This window comes from Oenanthe melanoleuca, chromosome 25, assembly GCF_029582105.1.
Source record: "Oenanthe melanoleuca isolate GR-GAL-2019-014 chromosome 25, OMel1.0, whole genome shotgun sequence".
In the NCBI taxonomy this organism is placed as follows: Eukaryota; Metazoa; Chordata; class Aves; order Passeriformes; family Muscicapidae; genus Oenanthe; species Oenanthe melanoleuca.
In genome coordinates this window covers 3,740,433-3,759,261 of record NC_079358.1, presented here as the reverse complement: position 1 = coordinate 3,759,261, position 18,829 = coordinate 3,740,433, and the positions used below count along the sequence as shown (strand labels likewise).

The 18,829-nt window shown below is 62.2% G+C and overlaps 2 protein-coding genes across 6 annotated transcripts; one reads left to right on the top strand and one right to left on the bottom strand.

The window, feature by feature from the left end:
- Positions 1 to 118: 118 nt before the first annotated feature.
- Positions 119 to 6,201, bottom strand: LOC130262750 (soluble scavenger receptor cysteine-rich domain-containing protein SSC5D-like). Of its 5 annotated transcripts, XM_056510191.1 has the most exons (12): positions 6,173 to 6,201; positions 5,961 to 6,074; positions 5,379 to 5,517; positions 5,130 to 5,183; positions 4,674 to 4,997; positions 4,236 to 4,321; positions 4,056 to 4,151; positions 3,858 to 3,965; positions 3,088 to 3,283; positions 2,349 to 2,660; positions 1,649 to 1,774; positions 175 to 368 (listed from the first exon to the last, which is right to left on the bottom strand). In XM_056510191.1, exons 3-12 carry the CDS (start codon positions 5,443 to 5,445, stop codon positions 328 to 330), a joined length of 1,410 nt encoding a protein of 469 aa, XP_056366166.1. In that variant the 5' UTR covers positions 5,446 to 5,517; positions 5,961 to 6,074; positions 6,173 to 6,201; the 3' UTR covers positions 175 to 327. The 5 variants fall into 5 exon arrangements, with proteins under 5 accessions (XP_056366167.1, XP_056366166.1, XP_056366169.1 ...); XM_056510192.1 differs by lacking the exon at positions 6,173 to 6,201 and having other exon boundaries at positions 119 to 368; positions 5,151 to 5,187; positions 5,380 to 5,517; positions 5,961 to 6,049; XM_056510194.1 differs by lacking the exon at positions 6,173 to 6,201 and having other exon boundaries at positions 5,151 to 5,183; positions 5,961 to 6,049.
- LOC130262703 (deleted in malignant brain tumors 1 protein-like) lies at positions 6,101 to 18,365 on the top strand. Its single transcript, XM_056510069.1, is given in 18 exon segments — positions 6,101 to 6,204; positions 7,956 to 7,970; positions 8,727 to 9,050; positions 9,704 to 10,102; positions 10,788 to 11,117; positions 11,728 to 11,819; positions 11,821 to 12,049; positions 12,545 to 12,586; positions 12,700 to 12,741; positions 12,859 to 12,891; positions 13,091 to 13,414; positions 14,107 to 14,436; positions 14,915 to 15,042; positions 15,448 to 15,643; positions 15,996 to 16,382; positions 16,919 to 17,236; positions 17,626 to 17,727; positions 17,799 to 18,365. Coding segments are annotated over 18 exon segments (3,468 nt in total). The 5' UTR covers positions 6,101 to 6,128; the 3' UTR covers positions 17,900 to 18,365.
- The last annotated feature ends 464 nt before the right edge of the window (positions 18,366 to 18,829 follow it).

The window sequence follows — 18,829 nt, the reverse complement described above, 5'->3', positions numbered from 1 at the left end:
ACAGAAGCGGGCCCGGCACCGCCACCGCCGCCTGCCGAGGCCACGCCCCCTCCCCTCACGAAGGCCACGCCCCCTCCGCCTTCCCGCCTTGGCCGCAGCCAATCAGCTCGCGCCTCCTCGGCCAGGCCGCGCCCCTCCCCGGAAGCGCGCGCGGTGCATGCTGGGTAACGCAGTCCCGCGCCCGTTCCCGAGCTCTCGGCCTTTACTGGTTTTATTGGTTTTTACTGGTTTTTACTGGTTTTATTGGTTTTTACTGGTTTTTACTGGTTTTGGGGGGCATTTCACGGGAATCTGGAGGGGATTTGGGGGCGAGCAGGTTCCTGCAGCTCAGGTGAGCTCGGGGGGCTCCTCTGGCAGCAGCGGCTCCCCTGGGAAATGGGGAGGGGGCGTCAGGGGGGGAATTTGGGGGAACCCCCAAAACTCCTCAAGAACCCCCCAGGGACCCCCCAAAATCCCTCAGGACTCCCCAAATCCACCTCGAGCTCCCCCAAATTCCCCTAAACACCCTCAGGACCCCCCAGAATCCCCCCGGGACCCCCCCCGCCCAAATCCACCCCAAATCCCTCCCAGGACCCCCCAAAAATCCCCCCAAAACTCCTCCCAAATCTGCTGGGACCCCCCAAATCCCCCCGGGACCCCCCAAAATTCCCCCCAATTTGGGGAGTCCCGGGGAATTGGGAGGAATTTGGGGAGGGGGGGGTTGGAGAATTTGGGGGATTTTTGGGGATGTTTAGGGGATTTTTGGGGAGTTTGGGGTGGATTTGGGGGATTTTGGGGGATCCCTGGGGGGATTTTGGGGGTGCTGAGGGGTCTCAGGGGCCTTTGGGGGGGGTCACCTGGGCGGCTCTGGGGTCACCTGAGGGAATTTTGGGGTCACCTGAGGGATTTTGGGGTCACCTGGGGGATTTTGGGGGAGCTTTGGGGTCACCTGTGGGTTTTGGGGTCACCTGAGGGGTTTTTTGTGGACACCTGAGGGGATTTGGGGTGAGTTTTTGGGGTCACCTGAGGAGATTTTAGGGGGTTTTGGGGTCACCTGAGGGGATTTGGGTCACCTGAGCGGTTTTTGGGGGGTTTTGGGGCTGCCTGGGGGGTTTTTGGGGTGAGTTTTGGAGTCACCTGTGGGTTTTTGGGGTCACCTGAGGGTTTTTTGGGGTGAGTTCTGGGGTCACCTGTGGGTTTTGGGGGTTTTTGGGGTTTTGGGGTCACCTGTGGGTTTTGGGGGTGAGTTTTGGGGTCACCTGAGAGAATGTTGGGGTCACCTGAGGGAATTTGGGATTTTTTTGGGGTCAGCTGTGGGTTTTGGGGTTTTTGGGGTTTTTTTGGGGTCACCTGTGGGTTTTTGGGGTTTTTTTGGGGTCACCTGTGGGTTTTGGGGGTTTTTGGGGTTTTTTTGGGGTCACCTGTGGGTTTTGGGGTTTTTGGGGTTTTTTTGGGTCACCTGTGGGTTTTTGTGTTTTTTTGGGGTTTTTTTGGGGTCAGCTGTGGGTTTTGGGGGTTTTTGGGGTTTTTTTGGGGTCACCTGAGGGGATTTGGGTTTTTTTTGGGGTCACCTGTGGGTTTTTGGGGTTTTTTTGGGGTTTTTTGGGGTTTTTTGGGGGTCAGCTGTGGGTTTTTGGGGTTTTTGGGGTTTTTGGGGTCCCGGCCGTACCTGCGCGGCGCCGGGCCGGGCGGGGGCGGGCGCACCTGGCCCACAGGTAAAGGCCCAGCAGGGCCCCGCTGAGCCCCGCCCCCACCCCCAGCAGCACCTCCAGCAGCGAGCAGGAGTCGGGTGGGGCTGGCACAGGTGAGACGGACAGGTGAGAGACCCACAGGTGAGAGATGGACAGGTGAGAGACCCACAGGTGAGATACAGGTGGGACAGGTGAGATACAGGTGAGATACAGGTGAGAATGGACAGGTGAGAGACCCACAGGTGAGATGGACAGGTGAGAGAGGTGACATGGGCAGGTGAGAGATGGACAGGTGAGAGACGGACAGGTGAGACAGATGAGATGGACAGTGAGATACAGGTGAGAGATGGGCAGGTGAGAGATGGGCAGGTGAGATGGGACAGGTGAGAGATGGACAGGTGATACATGAGAGGTGGACAGGTGAGACAGGTGAGATGGGACAGGTGGGACAAGGGAGACAGATGGGATAGGTGAGAGATGGACAGGTGAGAGGGGTGGGACAGGTGAGGTATGGGTAGGACAGGTGGGACAGGTGAGCACAGGAGAGCTCAGGTGAGCACAGGTGAGCACAGGAGAGCTCAGGTGAGCACAGGTGAGCACAGGAGGGGCAGCAGATCACAGCCCCGGCCAGGTGAGCCCAGCTGAGCCCACCTGGCCGCAGGTGCCTTGCTCACTCACCTGGCAGCTCGGCGCAGGCCACGACGGCCACACCTGTGGCACAGGTACCTGCCTGGAGCCCGCGGCACTCGAGCAGGAAATCCTCGGAGCCCTGGCAGGTGAGCCCGGCCAGGTGCGGCTGGCCCGGCAGGTGCGGCCCCACAGGTGCGCTGAGGGCGGGGCCGCAGCCCAGCTGCCTGCACAGCACCTGCGCCTCGGGCAGCCCCCAGGTGAGGCCGCACACCTGCAGCCAGGTGTGGTTCAGCTGCACCTGCACCTGCCCCGCGCAGGGCCCGGGGCCGTCCCGCAGCCGCACCTGGGGGGGGTCGGCACCTGCGGGAGAGGGGAGGGTGAGGCACACCTGGGTGCACCTGGGAACACCTGGGAACACCTGGGAACACCTGGGCACCTCACAGCTACAGTACCTGTGCACACCTGAGCTACCTCAGCACACCCGAGCTACCTGAACACACCTGAGCACACCTGTCCCACCTGTCCCCACCTGTCCCACCTCTCTCACCTGTCCCACCTGTCTCCCCTGTCTCCCACACCTGTCCCACACCTGTCCCACCTGAGCACACCTCTCCCACCTCTCCCACCTCTCCCACGCCTGTCCCACCTGTCTCACCTGTCCCACACCTGTCCCACCTCTCTCACCTGTCCCACCTGTCCCACCTCTCTCACACCTGTCCCACCTGTCTCACCTCTGTCCCATCCGTATTTTGTCCCACACCTGTCTCACCTGTCCCACCTGTCTCACCTGAGCACACCACGCCGGCGTCCTCGCTGTGGCCGCAGTTGTGCTCGCCCCAGGTGTGCAGCTGGCACTGGGCCAAGGTGAGCTCCTCACCTGTGCAGTGCGTCCCGTCCAGCCAGATCGGGTCCGGGCCCTGCCCGAAGCGGGCGTGGCCAGGTGCGGCCAGGGCGGCGCCGCAGCCCAGGGAGCGGCAGATCACCTGTGCAGGTGGCAGGTGAGAGACCACAACAGGTGAGAGATCGGCCCAGGTAACAGCAGATCACCTGTGCAGGTGACAGGTGTGAGAACAACCCAGGTGTGTTCCCACCCCCAGGTGTGTCCTTGCCCCAGGTGTGTCCCCTCCCCAGGTGTGTCTCAGGTGCGTCCCCATCCCCAGGTGTGTCCAGCTCAGGTGTGTGAGACCAGTCCAGGTGTGTCCCCACCCCCAGGTGTGCCCCAGGTGTGTCCCCTCCCCAGGTGTGTCCCTTCCCCAGGTGTCCCCCTCCCCAGGTGTGTCCCCTCCCCAGGTGTATCCCCCTCCCCAGGTGTGTCCCCTCCTCAGCTGTGTACCCTCCTCAGGTGTGTCCCCTCCCCAGGTGTGTCCCCTCCCCAGGTGTATCCCCCTCCCCAGGTGTTTCCCCTCCCCAGGTGTGTTCCCCCTCCCCAGGTGTGTTCCCACCCCCAGCTGTGTCCCAGGTGTGTCCCAGGTGTATCCCCTCCCCAGGTGTATCCCCTCCCCAGGTGTTTCCCCCTCCCCAGGTGTGTTCCCGCCCCCAGGTGTGTTCCCAGCTCACCTGTGCATCCGCTAGGTCCCAGGTGTCGTCGCAGACGGAGCCCCACCTGTGCTTGTGCAGCACCTCCACCCTGCCCACGCACCTGGAGGAGCCGTTCACCAGCCGCACCTGGGGGACACACCTGGGGAGTCACCTGGGGGGGACACACCTGGGGAGGGACACACCTGGGGAGTCACCTGGGACACACCTGGGCCTTACCTTCAACCGCTCCTGAGTGTCCACCTGGGTATTCACCTGAGGATCCACCTGAGGCTGCACCTGAGCGTCCAGGTGTGAGCGCACCTGGGGATGCACCTGTGGACACAGCTGGGGCTGTACCTGGGCGAGCACCTGGGCACCCACCTGGGGCTGCACCTGGGGCTGCGCCTGAGGCTGTACCTGAGTGATCACCTCAGAATAAACCTGGGGCTGCACCTGGGGCTGCACCTGGGGATTCACCTGGGGGTGCTGTGAGGGATCAGCACCTGTGGGGGGATGCAGGAGTGGAACACCTGGCGCACCTGTCCATATCTCACCTGCACACACCTGTCCATACCTGCACACACCTGTCCATACCTGCACACACCTGTCCCTGTCTCACCTGCACACACCTGTCCATATCTCACCTGCACACACCTGTCCATGCTCACCTGCACACACCTGTCCATACTTGCACACACCTGTCCATATCTCACCTGCACACACCTGTCCATACCTACCTGCACACACCTGTCCATACCTGCACACACCTGTCCATACTCACCTGCACACACCTGTCCCTGTCTCACCTGCACACACCTGTCCATATCTCACCTGCGCACACCTGTCCGTGCTCACCTGCGCACACCACACCTGCGTCCTCCCCGTGGTGACAGTTGTGCTCTCCCCAGGTGTGGGCGGGGCAAAGCTCCAGCGCCGCCTCCTCCCCCGTGCAGGTGACGTCATCGAGCCAGATGGGGCCCTCACCTGGCCCGAACTCACCTGAGCCCGCCAGCGCCAGGGCGGGGCCGCAGCGCACCTGGCGGCAGCTCACCTGCGCGTCCGCCAGGTCCCAGGCGTCGTCGCACACCGTGCCCCACCTGCCCGCGTGGAACACCTCGACGCGCCCCGCGCACCTGTGCGGGCCCCCGGCCAGGCGCACCTGGCCCTCCTCGGGCTCACCTGGGACACGGGGCGGGCACAGGTGTGTGAGCCGGGCACACCTGGGCACACCTGGGCACACCTGAGTACCAGGGGCTCACCTGGAGGTGCCACAGGTTCACTTGGGCACACCTGGGCATGCCAGGGACTCACCTGAGGGTATCAGGGTCTCACCTGTGTGTGGCACGGCTTCACCTGGCGGCACACCTGGAACACATGGAGCATGGGCAGGTGTGCTCACCTGGGCACCTGGAGCTCACCTGGGCACAAGGTCTCATCCCCCTCACCTGTCCCATCCCTCACCACCTGTCTCATCCCCCCTCACCTGTCCCATCTCCCCTCACCTGTCCCATCCCTCACCTGTCCCATCCCCCCTCACCTGTCCCCCCCACTCTCACTCACCGCAGAGCCCCAGGTGCAGGAGCAGCCCCAGGTGGGCCCGCAGGTAACGGGGCCCCCAAATCCTCATGGCAGGTGAGTCCAGGTGAGGCCAGGCACAGGTGAGAAGGTGTGGCCAGGTGAGGTCTCGGAACAGGCTGAGCTGGGGCACAGGTAAGGGATGGGACAGGTGAGGGCATAGGACAGGTGAGGGGACAGGTGAGGGCTTAGGACAGGTGAGGGATGGGGACAGGTGAGAGGACAGGACAGGTGAGGGATCAGGTAAGGGACCCCCAGTGGTTTGAGGTCCTTCCACACCTTGTGTCCCTCCCCAGGTGCATTCCAGGTGTGTCCCAGGTGTGTCCCCCTCCCCAGGTGTGTCCCAGGTGTGTCCCAGGTGTGTCTCAGGTGTGTCCCCCTCCCCAGGTGTGTCCCAGGTGTGTCCCCCTCCTCAGGTGTGTCCCCCTCCTCAGGTGTGTCCCAGGTGTGTCCCAAGTGTGTCTCAGGTGTGTCCCCCTCCCCAGGTGTGTCTCAGGTGTGTCCCCCTCCCCAGGTGTGTCCCGGGTGTGTCCCAGGTGTGTCCCCCCCTCCTCAGGTGAGATTTACCTGCGCTCTCTCCCCCAGGTGCTCCCGGCTCGGCCGTTCCCGCTTTTTCCTGGAACGGCTCTGACGTCACCTCGCCCCTCCCCCCTCCCCCCCCGGGGTCACCTGCGGGGTCACCTGGCGGGGGAGGGGCGGGGTCACCTGGGGTCACCTGGCGGCTGCGGCGCGGCCATGGCGGCTCCAGGTGCGCGCGGGGACTCCAGGTGCGAACTCACCTGGCGCCTCCTGGGGCTGCTGTACCTGGGCGGTGAGTGACGTCATCGGGCGGGGCAGGGGGCAGTGGGCGTGGGGTCTCCAAAATTGGGGGATTTTATCCCAAAAAATTGGGGATTTTATCCCAAAAATTGGGGATTTTATCTCAAAAAATTGGGGATTTTATCCCAAAAATTGGGGATTTTATCTCAAAAAATTGGAGGATTTTATCCCAAAAAATTGGAGGATTTTATCCCAAAAATTGGAGATTTTATCCCAAAAAATTGGAGGATTTTATCCCAAAAATTGGAGATTTTATCCCAAAAATTTGAGGGATTTTGGGGCTGGAATTAAAGGATTTTATCCTCAAAATTTGAGGGATTTTATCCCAAAAAACTGGGGGATTTGGGGCTGGAATTGAGAGAGATTTTATCCCAAAAATTGAGGATTTTATCCCAAAAAATTGGGCGATTTGGGGCTGGAATTGAGACAGATTTTATCCCAAAAATTTGGGATTTTATCCCAAATAATCTAGGGATTTAGGATCACAATTGAGGGATTTTAATCCCAAATTTGGGGGATTTTATCCCAAATCTGCGGGATTTTATCCCAAAAAAATCAGGGATTTACTTCCAAATTTCAGCGATTTTATCCCAAAAATTCTGTGATTCTGAAATTCCAGGATTTTACCCCAAAATCCCCATTTTTTGCCCCCGAAACCCCCAAAATTCGGGATTTTCCCCAATTCCCGCCCCTTTTTTTCCGGGAATTCCGGGGCGGCCTCGCCCTGCGGGGCCCCGATCGATTTTTGGGGGCAAATTCCGCGATTTTGGCTCATCCCGAATTCCCGGATTGCGCCACCAGGGGCGACCTTCGCCTTTTCCCGATTTTTCCCAAATTTCCCCCAGAATTCCCTGGTTCCCCCTCCCCCCTTCCCATTTTCCCATTTTTTCCCATTTTTTTCCCATTTTTCCCATTTCCCCATTTTTCCCAATTTTCCCAATTTTTCCCATTTTTCCCAATTTTTCCCCTTTTAACCCCATTTCCCCCCAATTTTTTCCCAACATTTTCCCCATTTTTCTCTTTTTCCCAATTTCCCCGATTTTCCCCCAGAATTCCCTCCCTCCTTCCCATTTTTCCCATTTTTCCCATTTTTCCATTTTTCCCAATTTTCCCAATTTTTCCCATTTTTCCCAATTTTTCCCCTTTTAACCCCATTTCCCCCCAATTTTTTCCCAACATTTTCCCGATTTTTCTCTTTTTCCCAATTTCCCCGATTTTCCCCCAGAATTCCCTTCCCCCTCCCCCTTCCCATTTTTCCCATTTTTCCATTTTTTCCATTTTTCCCGATATTTTCCCCAATTTTCCCAATTTTTCTCCTTTCCCCACGTTTTTCCCAATTTCCCCGATTTTTCCTATTTTTCACATTTTCCCCGATTTTCCCCGATTTTTCTTTCCCCCTCATTTCCCCAAATTTCCTAGTTTTCCCAATTCCCCCCAATTTTACCCTAATTTTCCCGATTTTTCTCCTTTTTCTCAAATTTCCCCAATTTTTCCCGAATTCCTCCCTTTCCCCCCAATTTTTTCCCAAATTTTCCCGATTTTCTCAATTTTTCTTCTCCCTTTTCCCACGTTTTTCCCAATTTTTCCCAATTTCCCCCCAATTTTCCCCATTCCCCAAATCCCCTCTTTCCCTGTCCCTCACCTGTGCTCACCTGTGCTCACCTGTGCTCACCTGTCCCCCCTCACCTGTGTCTTTCCCTGCCCCTCCCACCTCACCTCACCTGTCCTTTCTCTTCCCTACAGGTGTGCTGAGTGCAGGTGAGTCCAGGTGTGCTCAGGTGTGTGCAGGTATGGACAGGAGTGCGCAGGTGAGACATGGACAGGTGTGTGAAGGGATGGACAGGTGTGTGCAGGTGAGTCCAGGTGTGCTCAGGTGTGAGGGTGTAGTGTGCACAGGTGACCCTGAATAGGTGTGTGCAGGTGAGCATGGACAGGTGTGCTCAGGTGAGGTGCATAGGTATGGACAGGTGTGCACAGGTGAGCATGGACAGGTGTGCTCAGGTGAGCATGGACAGGTGTGCACAGGTGAGCATGGACAGGTGTGTGCAGGTATGGACAGGTGTGCACAGGTGAGCATGGACAGGTGTGTGCAGGTATGGACAGGTGTGTGCAGGAATGCACAGGTGTGCTCAGGTGAGCATGGACAGGTGTGCTCAAGTGAGGTGCATAGGTATGGACAGGTGTGCACAGGTGAGCATGGACAGGTGTGTGCAGATATGGACAGGTGTGTGCAGGTATGGACAGGTGTGTGCAGGTGAGCATGGACAGGTGTGTGCAGGTGAGATATGGACAGGTGTGTGCAGGTATGCACAGGTGTGATCAGGTGAGCATGGACAGGTGTGCACAGGTGAGCATGGACAGGTGTGCACAGGTATGCACAGGTGTGCATGTTGAGACACGGACAGGTGCGTGGGTGCCGTGTGTGCAGGTACAACACGTACAGGCGCTCTCAGGTGAGCTCCAGGTGCCCAGGTGAGGCTCTGGTGTGCTCAGGTGAGCCTGTGGCCCCCCCAGGTGAGCCCGAGGAGGGCCAGGTGCGCCTGGCCGGGGGCCCGCACAGGTGCGCGGGGCGCGTCGAGGTGTTCCACGCGGGCAGGTGGGGCACGGTGTGCGACGACGCCTGGGACCTGGCGGACGCGCAGGTGAGCTGCCGCCAGGTGCGCTGCGGCCCCGCCCTGTGGGCGCCAGGTGCGGCGCAGTTCGGGCGCGGCTCAGGTGTGATCTGGCTGGACGAGACGCGCTGCAGCGGCAGCGAGGCGCACCTGGCCGACTGCCCCGCCCGCACCTGGGGCCGCAACAACTGCTACCACGGGGAGGACGCGGGGGCCGTGTGCGCAGGTGAGCGTGCGGGCAGGTAACCGCGGGGGGGTTACCTGGGGGCACCTGGGGGTTACCTGGGGCACCTGTGGGCACCTGGGGGTTAACTGTGGCCACCTGGGGGTTACCTGTGGTTACCTGTGATTACCTGAGGGGCACCTGTGGGCACCTGGGGGTTAACTGTGGGCACCTGGGATTATCTGGGAGTTACCTGTGGGCAGCTGGAGATTGCCTGTGGTTACCTGTGATTACCTGAGGGTTACCTGTGGGCACCTGGGGGTTACCTGGGGCACCTGTGGGCACCTAGCATTTACCTGGGGTTACCTGTGGTTACCTGGGGATTACCTGTGGGTACCTGTGATTACCTGGAGGTTACTTGTGAGCACCTGGGGGTTACCTGTGCGCACCTGTGAGCACTTAGGGGTTACCTGTGGTTACCTGGGGGTTACCTGTGGTTAACTGGGGGTTACCTGTGGGCACCTGGGGATTACCTGTGGGCACCTGGGGGTTACCTGGGGGTTACCTGGGGGTTACCTGTGGGCACCTGGGGTTACCTGTGGGCACCTGGGATTTACCTGTGGGTATCTGGGGGTTAAGTGTGGGTACCTGTGGGCACCCAGGGTTACCTGTGGGCACCTGTGGGTCCCCGGGGTTACCTGTCCTGACCAGCTCAGGTGTTCCAGACTCGCTGCAGCCGGAGCCGCCTCACCTGCGCTTGGCCGGGGGCGGGCACCGCTGCCAGGGAAGGGTGGAGCTGCTGCACCTGGACAGGTGGGCCGGGGTCTGCGGGCGCACCTGGGGCCAGCGCGAGGCTCAGGTGGTCTGCAGGTACCTGGGCTGTGGGACCCCCGTGGCTGCCCCACCTGGGGACGCACCTGGGGACACACCTGGGGACGCACCTGGGGGCGCACCTGGGGGCGCACCTGGGGACGCACCTGGGGACGCACCTGGGCAGGTGTGGCTGGAGCAGGTGAGCTGTGAAGGCACCGAGAGAAACCTGAGCCAGTGCAAGGCGGGGCCCTGGCAGGAGCACACCTGTGCCCAGGGGGGCGTGGCCAACGTGACGTGCTCAGGTGGGTGTGACGTCATCCTCACCTGGGCAGGTGGCACAGGTGTGCGTAGGGGATGGGCCAGGTGTGCTCAGGTGTGTCTGAGAGCTTCACCTGGCCACGTCACACCTGTAGCACTCCCCCCAACCTGAGCCCGCTCATGTTACCTGTCCCAGTCAGGTACCCTCCCCAAAACCTCTTCTCAGGTATCCTCCCATACACCTGAACCCCTTCCTCACCTGCCCAGGTCTCACCTGAACCCCCTCCCTCACCTGCCCAGGTCTCACCTGACCCCCTCCCTCACCTGTCCCACCTCAGCCCCTCTCCCCAGGTAACTCTGCACACCTGATCCCCCTCACCTCCCCAGGTTATACCTGTAAAACCCTCCCTCACCTGTCCAGTTCTCACCTGTAATGCCCCTCACCTGTAACCCCCCCTCACCTGCCCAGTTCTCACCTGTAACCCCCCCTCACCTGCCCAGCTCTCACCTGTAACCCCCCTCACGTGTAACACCCCCCTCACCTGCTCAGGTAACCCCTCCTCACCTGTCCAGCTCTCACCTGTAACCCCCCTCACCTGTAATCCCCCTCACCTGCCCAGCTCTCACCTATATCCCCCCTCATCTGTAACCCGCCTCACCTGTCCAGGTCTCACCTGTAACCCTCCTTCACCTCCACACCCCTCACCTGTAACCCCTCCCCCCCCGCAGGCGCGGCGCTGGCCACGCCCCCCCAGGTGCGCCTGGCGGACGGGCCGCACAGGTGCGCCGGCCGCGTGGAGGTGTCTCACCTGGGCAGGTGGGGCACGGTGTGCGACGACACCTGGGGCTTCGCGGCGGCCGCGGTGGTGTGCAGGTACCTGGGCTGCGGCCAGGTGATCGCGGCCCCGCCCCGCGCGCGCTTCGGGCCCGGCAGCGGCCCCGTGTGGCTGGACGGGCTCACCTGCACAGGTGAGGAGGGCGCGCTGTCCGAGTGCCGCCACAAGGGGTGGGGCGTGCACACCTGCGAGCACAGCGAGGACGCCGGAGTGGTGTGCGCAGGTGAGCGGGGACAGGTGAGAATGGGGGGACAGGTGGGGACAGGTGGGGACAGGTGGGGACAGGTGAGGGGACAGGTGAGAATGGGGGGATAGGTGAGGGGACAGGTGAGACAGGTGGGATAGGTGAGAATGTGAAGACAGGTGAGAATGGGGGGACAGGTGGGGACAGGTGAGAATGGGGGGACAGATGAGGGGACAGGTGAGACAGGGACAGGTGAGAATGGGGGGACAGGTGGGGATGGGAGGTACAGGTGAGGGCAGTGACAGGTGAGGGGACAGGTGAGACAGGTGGGGACAGGTGAGACAGGGGGGACAGATGAGACAGGGGGGATAGGTGAGACAGGTGGGATACGGGAAGGACAGGGACAGGTGGAGACAGGTAAAAATGGGGGGACAGGTGAGACAGGTGCGAGACAGGTGAGAGCATGTGGGGACAGGTGAAACAGGTGGGGACAGGTGAGAATGGAGGGAAAGATGAGGGGACAGGGACAGGTGGGCTGGGAGCAAAGCCCCTCACCTGTTCTCACCTGTCCCTCTCTCACCTGTCCTCACTCACCTGTCCCCCCTCACTCTCACCTGTCCCCACTCACCTGTCCCCACCTGCCCGGCAGGTTCGGGCCTGGCTGACCTAACTCACCTGCGCCTGGCCGAGGGCCCGCACAGGTGTGCCGGGCGTGTCCAGGTGCAGCACGAGGGGCGCTGGGGGGGGGGTCTGCGGCCTCACCTGGGCCCTGCCCGCCGCTGACGTCACCTGCCGCTACCTGGGCTGCGGCCCCGCCCTCCGGGCCGGCCAGGTGAGCGTGGGGACGGAGGAGCTCACCTGGGTGGAGTCGCTCAGGTGTAACGGCAGCGAGGGGAACCTGCTGGAGTGCCAGGTGAAGGTGTGGGGCGCCCCCCACTGCCCCCACGCCACCGTCACCTGCGCGCAGCCAGGTGAGGCAGGGGCACCTGCACAGGTGGGGCACACCTGGATAGGCCTGGGGACACCTGGGGATATCCACAGACACACCTGGGGACACCTGGATACACCTGGGGACTTCTGAGAAACACCTGGGGACACCTGGGAACACTTGAGACACACCTGGGGACACCTGGGACACACCTAGACACACATTGGACATACCTGGGACACACCTGGAGACACCTGGGCAGGCCTGGGACACACCTGGCACATACCTGGCACATACCTGGGCATACCTGGGCACACCTAGACACACCTAGGACACACCAGGGACACACCTGGGGACACCTGAGACACACCTAGACACACCTGTAGCACCAGCCAGGTGAGCACACCTGCCCATCCCCCCATGTGTTTCAGGTGAGGCCACAGGTGTGACCATGGTGCCCTCAGGTGAGGCCCTGACTCCCTCAGGTGAGCCCCTGGGGTCCCCAGGTGAGCTCACCTGCCCATGCTTTGACTTTCAGGTGAAGCCCTGCCCCCCTCGAATGCGACCCTGGCACCCTCAGGTGAGTCCCTGGCACGCCCAGGTGAGCCCCAGGTGCGCCCAGCACCCACACCTGGCTGGGGTGGCTGTGACCCCTGCCCAGGTGAGCACACCTGCCCGCTCTTTGTGTTCCAGGTGCGGCCACGCCACACCCAGGTGAGGCCCTGACACCCCCAGGTGAGGCCCTGACACCCTCAGGTGAGGCCTTGACACCCTCAGGTGAGCTCCTGTGTGTCCAGGTGAGCCACTGGTGTGCCCAGGTGAGCACACCTGCCCGTGCTTTTTGTGTTCCAGGTGTGTCACCAGGCGAAGCCACGCCACACACAGGTGAGATCCTGATACCCTCAGGTGAATCCCTGGTGTTCCCAGGTGAGCCTCAGGTGCGCCCAGGTGAACCTGTGGCACTCCCAGGTGAGCCCCAGGTGTGCCCAGGTGAGCTCCAGGTGTGACCAGGTGACCCTCAGGTGTACCCAGGCTCACCCCAGGTGTGCCCGGCTCACACACCTGTGCCCGCCCCGTGTCCCAGGTGAGCCCGAGGAGGGCCAGGTGCGCCTGGCCGGGGGCCCGCACAGGTGCGCGGGGCGCGTCGAGGTGTTCCACGCGGGCAGGTGGGGCACGGTGTGCGACGACGCCTGGGACCTGGCGGACGCGCAGGTGAGCTGCCGCCAGGTGCGCTGCGGCCCCGCCCTGTGGGCGCCAGGTGCGGCGCGCTTCGGGGAGGGGGCGGGGCCGATCTGGCTGGACGGGCTCAGGTGCGCGGGAACCGAGGCTCACCTGGCCGAGTGCCCCGCCCGGCCCTGGGGGCAGCACACCTGTAACCACGTGGAGGACGCCAGCGCCATCTGCGCAGGTGAGGCGCCGGCAGGTGAGCGCACCTGGGTGGGGGGTGGAGGGGACAGGTGTGGGGGGGAAGGGCGCACCTGGGCACACCTGGGCACACCTGGGCACACCTGGTACACCTGGGCACACCTGGGCACACCTGTCCCTGCCCCATCCCTGCCCCACACCTGCCCCTCCCCTCTCACTTGTCTCTGAGGTAAGAACCCCACACCTGTCCTGTTCCTGTACCACACCTGTCCCTGTTTCACACCTGTCCCCAGGTAACCCCCAGGTAACCGTGACCCCACACCTGTCCCCAAGGTTATCCTGACCCGCTCACCTGTCCCCAGGTAACCCCCAGGTGACCCCCAGGTAACCGTGACCCCACACCTGTCCCCAAGGTTATCCTGACCCGCTCACCGTCCCCAGGTGACCCCCAGGTGACCCTGACCCCCACACCTGTCCCCAGGTATCCCCCAGGTAACCCCCAGGTAACCCTGACCCCCACACCTGTCCCCAGGTGAGCCCCAGGTAACCCTGACCCCCACACCTGTCCCCAGGTAACCCCCAGGTAACCCTGACCCCACACCTGTCCCCAGGTGATCCCCAGGTAACCCTGACCCCACACCTGTCCCCAGGTAACCCCCAGGTGACCCCCAGGTAACCCTGACCCCACACCTGTCCCCAGGTAACCTCCAGGTAACCCCTCCCTCTCCGTTGCAGACTCGGGGCTGTCGGGGGCGCCCCAGGTGCGTCTCTCAGGTGCGCCCGACAGGTGCGCGGGGCGCGTGGAGGTGCTGCACGAGCACCTGTGGGGCACCGTGTGCGACGACACCTGGGGGCTGCGGCAGGCGCAGGTGGTGTGCGCTCACCTGGGCTGCGGCCGCGCCCTGGAGGCGCCAGGTGCGGCCAGGTACGGGCGGGGCTCGGGGCCCATCTGGCTCGATGACGTCACCTGCAGGGGGGACGAGCCCGACCTGTTCAGGTGCGACCACCGCACCTGGGGGGACCACAACTGCCACCACGGGGAGGACGCAGGTGTGGTGTGTGCAGGTGAGCACGGACAGGTGTGCGCAGGTATGGACAGGTGTGTGCAGGTATGGACAGGTGTGTGCTGGTATGGACAGGTGTGCGCAGGTGAGATATGGACAGGTGTGTGCAGGTATAGACAGGTGCGTGCAGGTGAGCACAGATAGGTGTGCGCAGGTGTGGATAGATGTCTGCAGGTGTGGTCAGGTGTGTGCACAGGTGTGTGTGCAGGTACAGACAGGTGTGCGCAGGTGAGACTTGGCCAGGCGTGCACAGGTGAGCATGGACAGGTGTGTGCAGTGGAGAATGGACAGGTGTGCACAGGTGACGACAGGTGTGTTCAAGTGAAAGGTGTGCACAGGTGCATGCATAGGTGCGCGTACAGGTGATGCAAAGGGTCCTTTAAGGCAGGCACTGGGGTCTCACCTGTCCAACCCCACAGGTAACTCCAGCTCAGGTGAGCTTCACCTGGCGCTGGGGTCTCACCTGTCCAACCCCACAGGTAACTCCAGCTCAGGTGAGGTGCGGCTGGTGGCTGGGCCGCACCTGTGCGCAGGTAGGGTGGAGGTGCTGCACGAGGGGCGCTGGGGGACGGTGTGTGAGCGCGGCTGGGACCTGAGAGACGCACAGGTGAGCACGGACAGGTGAGAGGGGACAGGTGAGGGTGGGATAGGTGAGCCCTGGGGACAGGTGAGAGTGGGGGGACAAGTGAGGGGGGGACAGGTGAGCACGGACAGGTGAGGGTGGGACAGGTGAGAGTGGCAATGCCCAGGTGAGCGCAGCTGTGTCCCTGGGCTCACTCAGGTGTGCTTACCTCCCCACATCACCCAGGTGTGTTTTGGTTCACTCAGGTGTGTTTTGGGTCACTCAGGTGTGTCCCTGGGCCCACTGATGGGTGTTTACCTGCCCACAGGTGCGTTTAAGGTCCCTCAGGTGTGGTTTTGGGGTCAGTCAGGTGTGTTTGAGGTCACTTAGGTGTGCTTACCTGCCCACAGGTGTGTTTAGGATCACTCAGGTGTGCTTACCTGCCCACAGGTAGTGTGCCGCCAGGTGGGCTGCGGCCGGGCGCTGGAGGCTCCGGGCAGGGCGTGGTTCGGGCGGGGCTCAGGACAGGTGTGGCTGAGCGACCTCACCTGTGCAGGCAGCGAGCAGCACCTGGGGCAGTGCCCCGGCCCCACCTGGGGCAGCAACACCTGCGGGCACAGCGAGGACGCGGGGGTCGTGTGCGCAGGTGAGTGACGGACAGGTGTGTGCAGGTGTGGACAGGTGTGTGCAGGTGTGGACAGGTGTGTTCAGGTATGGACAGGTGTGTGCAGGTATGGACAGGTGTGCGCAGGTGAGCAAGGACAGGTGATAACAGTTGAACAGGGACAGGTGTGCGCAGGTGAGGGGTGGGGCACAGGTGTGCTGTATGGTGTCCATTATCTGCCTTCACCTGTCCTTCACCTGAACCTCACCTGTCCATTCCCTCACCTGTCCACCCTCACCTGTCCATTCCCTCACCTGTCCACCCGTCACCTGTCTATTCCCTCACCTGTCCATGCTCTCACCTGTCCAATCTCTGTCTGTTCCCTCACCTGCAGCCCATCCCTTCTCACCCTCACCTGCCCACCCCTCACCTGCCCACCCCTCACCTGTCCCACCGGAGCCCTCGGAGCCCTTCCAGGTGCGCCTGGTGGACGGGCCGCACAGGTGCGCCGGCCGCGTGGAGGTGTCGCACCTGGGCAGGTGGGGCACGGTGTGCGACGACACCTGGGACCTGAGCGCCGCCCGCGTCACCTGCCGGCACCTGGGCTGCGGCCCCGCCCTGAGCGCACCTGGGCGCGCGCGCTTCGGGCGCGGCCGCGGCCCCGTCTGGCTGGACCAGGTGCGCTGCTCAGGTGAGGAGCTCACCTTGGACAGGTGCGAGCGGCAGGGCTGGGGAGAGCACGACTGCGACCACGGGGAGGACGCGGGCGTGGTGTGTGCAGGTAAGGACAGGTGTGCGCAGGTGGGGGGGGACAGGTGAGGGTTGGGGACAGGTGAAGGGGAACAGGTGAGGGTGGGGGGGCTCAGGTGTGTTTGGGGTGGGCTCAGGTGAGGGCTTGGGGTCTCAGGTGAGTGTGGGATGCGTCAGGTGTGTTCTAAACTGCCCAGGTGTGTCCTTGGGGGGCTCGGGTGGGTTCTGGAAGTGCCCAGGTATGAACAGGTGTGCTCAGGTGAGCTCAGGTGGGGTCAGGTAGTACAGGTGGGGTGCTGAACTCAGGTGTGCTCAGGTGTGCTCAGGTGTGTTCAGGTAGCTCGGGTGTGCTGAGGTAGTTCAAGGTGTGCTCAGGTACTGTAGCTGTGAGGTGCCCAGGTGTTCCCAGGTGTTCCCAGGTGTACCCAGGTGCACCCAGGTGTTCCCAGGTGCACCCAGGTGTTCCCAGATTTTCCCAGGTGTTCCCAGATTTTCCCAGGTGTTCCCAGGTGCACCCAGGTGTTCCCAGGTGCACCCAGGTGTGCCTCACCCTCCCCTCCCCCGCAGGTGCCGACCCCCCCCAGGTGCGGCTGCGGGACGGCCCCGGGCCCTGCGCGGGGCAGGTGCAGGTGCAGCTGAACCACACCTGGCTGCAGGTGTGCGGCCTCACCTGGGGGCTGCCCGAGGCGCAGGTGCTGTGCAGGCAGCTGGGCTGCGGCCCTGCCCTCAGCGCACCTGTGGGGCCGCACCTGCCGGGGCAGCCGCACCTGGCCGGGCTCACCTGCGACGGCTCCGAGTCGCAGCTCCCAGAGTGCTTCGGGGAGTGGGCGGGGCCCAGCACCTGCACAGGTGGGGTCGCCCAGGTGCGCTGCGCCATGCCCAAAGGTGAGTACGGGTCTGGGGGAGGGGCTTCAGGTGAGCCCCAGGTGTGAGGGAGGGGCCCAGGTGAGCCCCAGGTGGAGGAGAGGAATCCAAGCCAGGTGGGACAGGTGAGAAACAAGAGCCAGGACAGGTGAGAAAGGAAGAGCAGGCAGGTGGGACAGGTGTGAAGGGAGGAGCCAGGACAGGTGAGAAAGGTGAGCCAGGTGAGAATGGTTAGACCAGGACAGGTGAGGTGAGATAGGTAAAGGTGGGACAGGTGTGAAGGGAGGAGCCCAGGACAGGTGTGAAGGGAGGAGTCCAGGACAGGTAGGACAGGTGAAACTGGGACAGGTGACAATGGTGGGACAGGTAAGGGCTGAGAACCCCCCTGACCCCTCACCTGTCCCCCCCAGGTGTGGCCCCCCCTTGCACCTACCTGGTGGCGCTGCTGGTGCTGATGATGTCACTGAGCGGGGCTCTGCTCTGGCTCACCTTGCGGGCCAGGTGTGTCCCAGGTGAGTCCCGCCCCTTCCCCGCCCCCCAGGTGTCCCCAGGTGACACCAGGTGATTCCAGATGTCTCCCCAGCTCACCTGGGCACCCCGAGGGCCCCCAGCTCCATTTACCTGCCCAGGAGAGCCTCACCTGGTGAGACTCAGGTGCTGCAGCTGAAGGACGACGCCCCCTGAGCTCACCTGGAACTCACCTGGTGGAGCGAGCCTGGAACTCACCTGGAATCCTCACCTGGTGGAACTCACCTGGAATCTCTTACCTGGAACTCACCTGGTGGAGCTCACCTGGAATCTCTCACCTGCACTCACCTGGAATCCTCACCTGGTCTAACTCACCTGGGGCCCCTCATGTCTCACCTGGCTGCTTTCATCTGGAATTGCCCACCTGGAATTTCTCACCTGAACCTCACCTGGCCCGTCTCACCTGGCCCCTCTCACCTGAACCTCACCTGGAATCCTCACCTGAACCTCACCTGGCCACTCTCACCTGGAACTCACCTGGAATTGTTCACCTGGCTGCTCTCACCTGAAATCCTCATCTGGAACTCTCCTGGCTCCTGCCCCGCCCCCTCCTTGGCAGCACTGAGGGCTCAGGTGTCTTCACACACCTGGGCAGGTGAATAAATTAAAAATGGCGTCTGGAGCCTCCAGGTGTGAATTTCGGGGTCCCCCATCCCCCCAGGTGTGAATTTCAGGTGTTCCCAACCCCCCAGGTGTGAATTTTGGGGATCCAAACCCTCCAGGTAGGACAGGTGTGAATTCTGGGGGTCCTCAGGTGTGAATTTTGGAGAGCCCAACCCTCCAGGTGTGAAATTCAGGTGTTCCCCACCCCTCAGGTGTGAATTTTGGGAATCCCAACCTTCCAGGTGTGACAGGTGTGAATTCTGGGTGATCTGAGCCCTCCAGGTGTGAATTTTGGGAGGTTCCCGCCCCTCCAGGTGTGACAGGTGTAGATTTTAGGAGGTTCCCAACTCCCTCAGGTGTGAATTTTGGGAGTTTCCCAACTCCCTCAGGTGTGAATTTTGGGAGGTCCCCCATCCCCAGGTGTGAATTTCAGGTGTTCCCAACTCCCTCAGGTGTGAATTTTTGGAGGTCCCCCATCCCCAG

Excerpts from the sequence above, each read along its gene's own strand:
- LOC130262750 (XM_056510190.1), bottom strand. The coding sequence starts at position 5,445 with ATGAGGATTTGGGGGCCCCGTTACCTGCGGGCCCACCTGGGGCTGCTC. Across the intron at positions 4,998-5,129 it reads TGAGACCCTGATACCCTCAG|GTGAGCCCGAGGAGGGCCAG; the intron begins GTGAGTCCCTGG and ends CCCGTGTCCCAG. Across the intron at positions 369-1,648 it reads CCCGGCCCGGCGCCGCGCAG|GGGAGCCGCTGCTGCCAGAG; the intron begins GTACGGCCGGGA and ends CCCATTTCCCAG.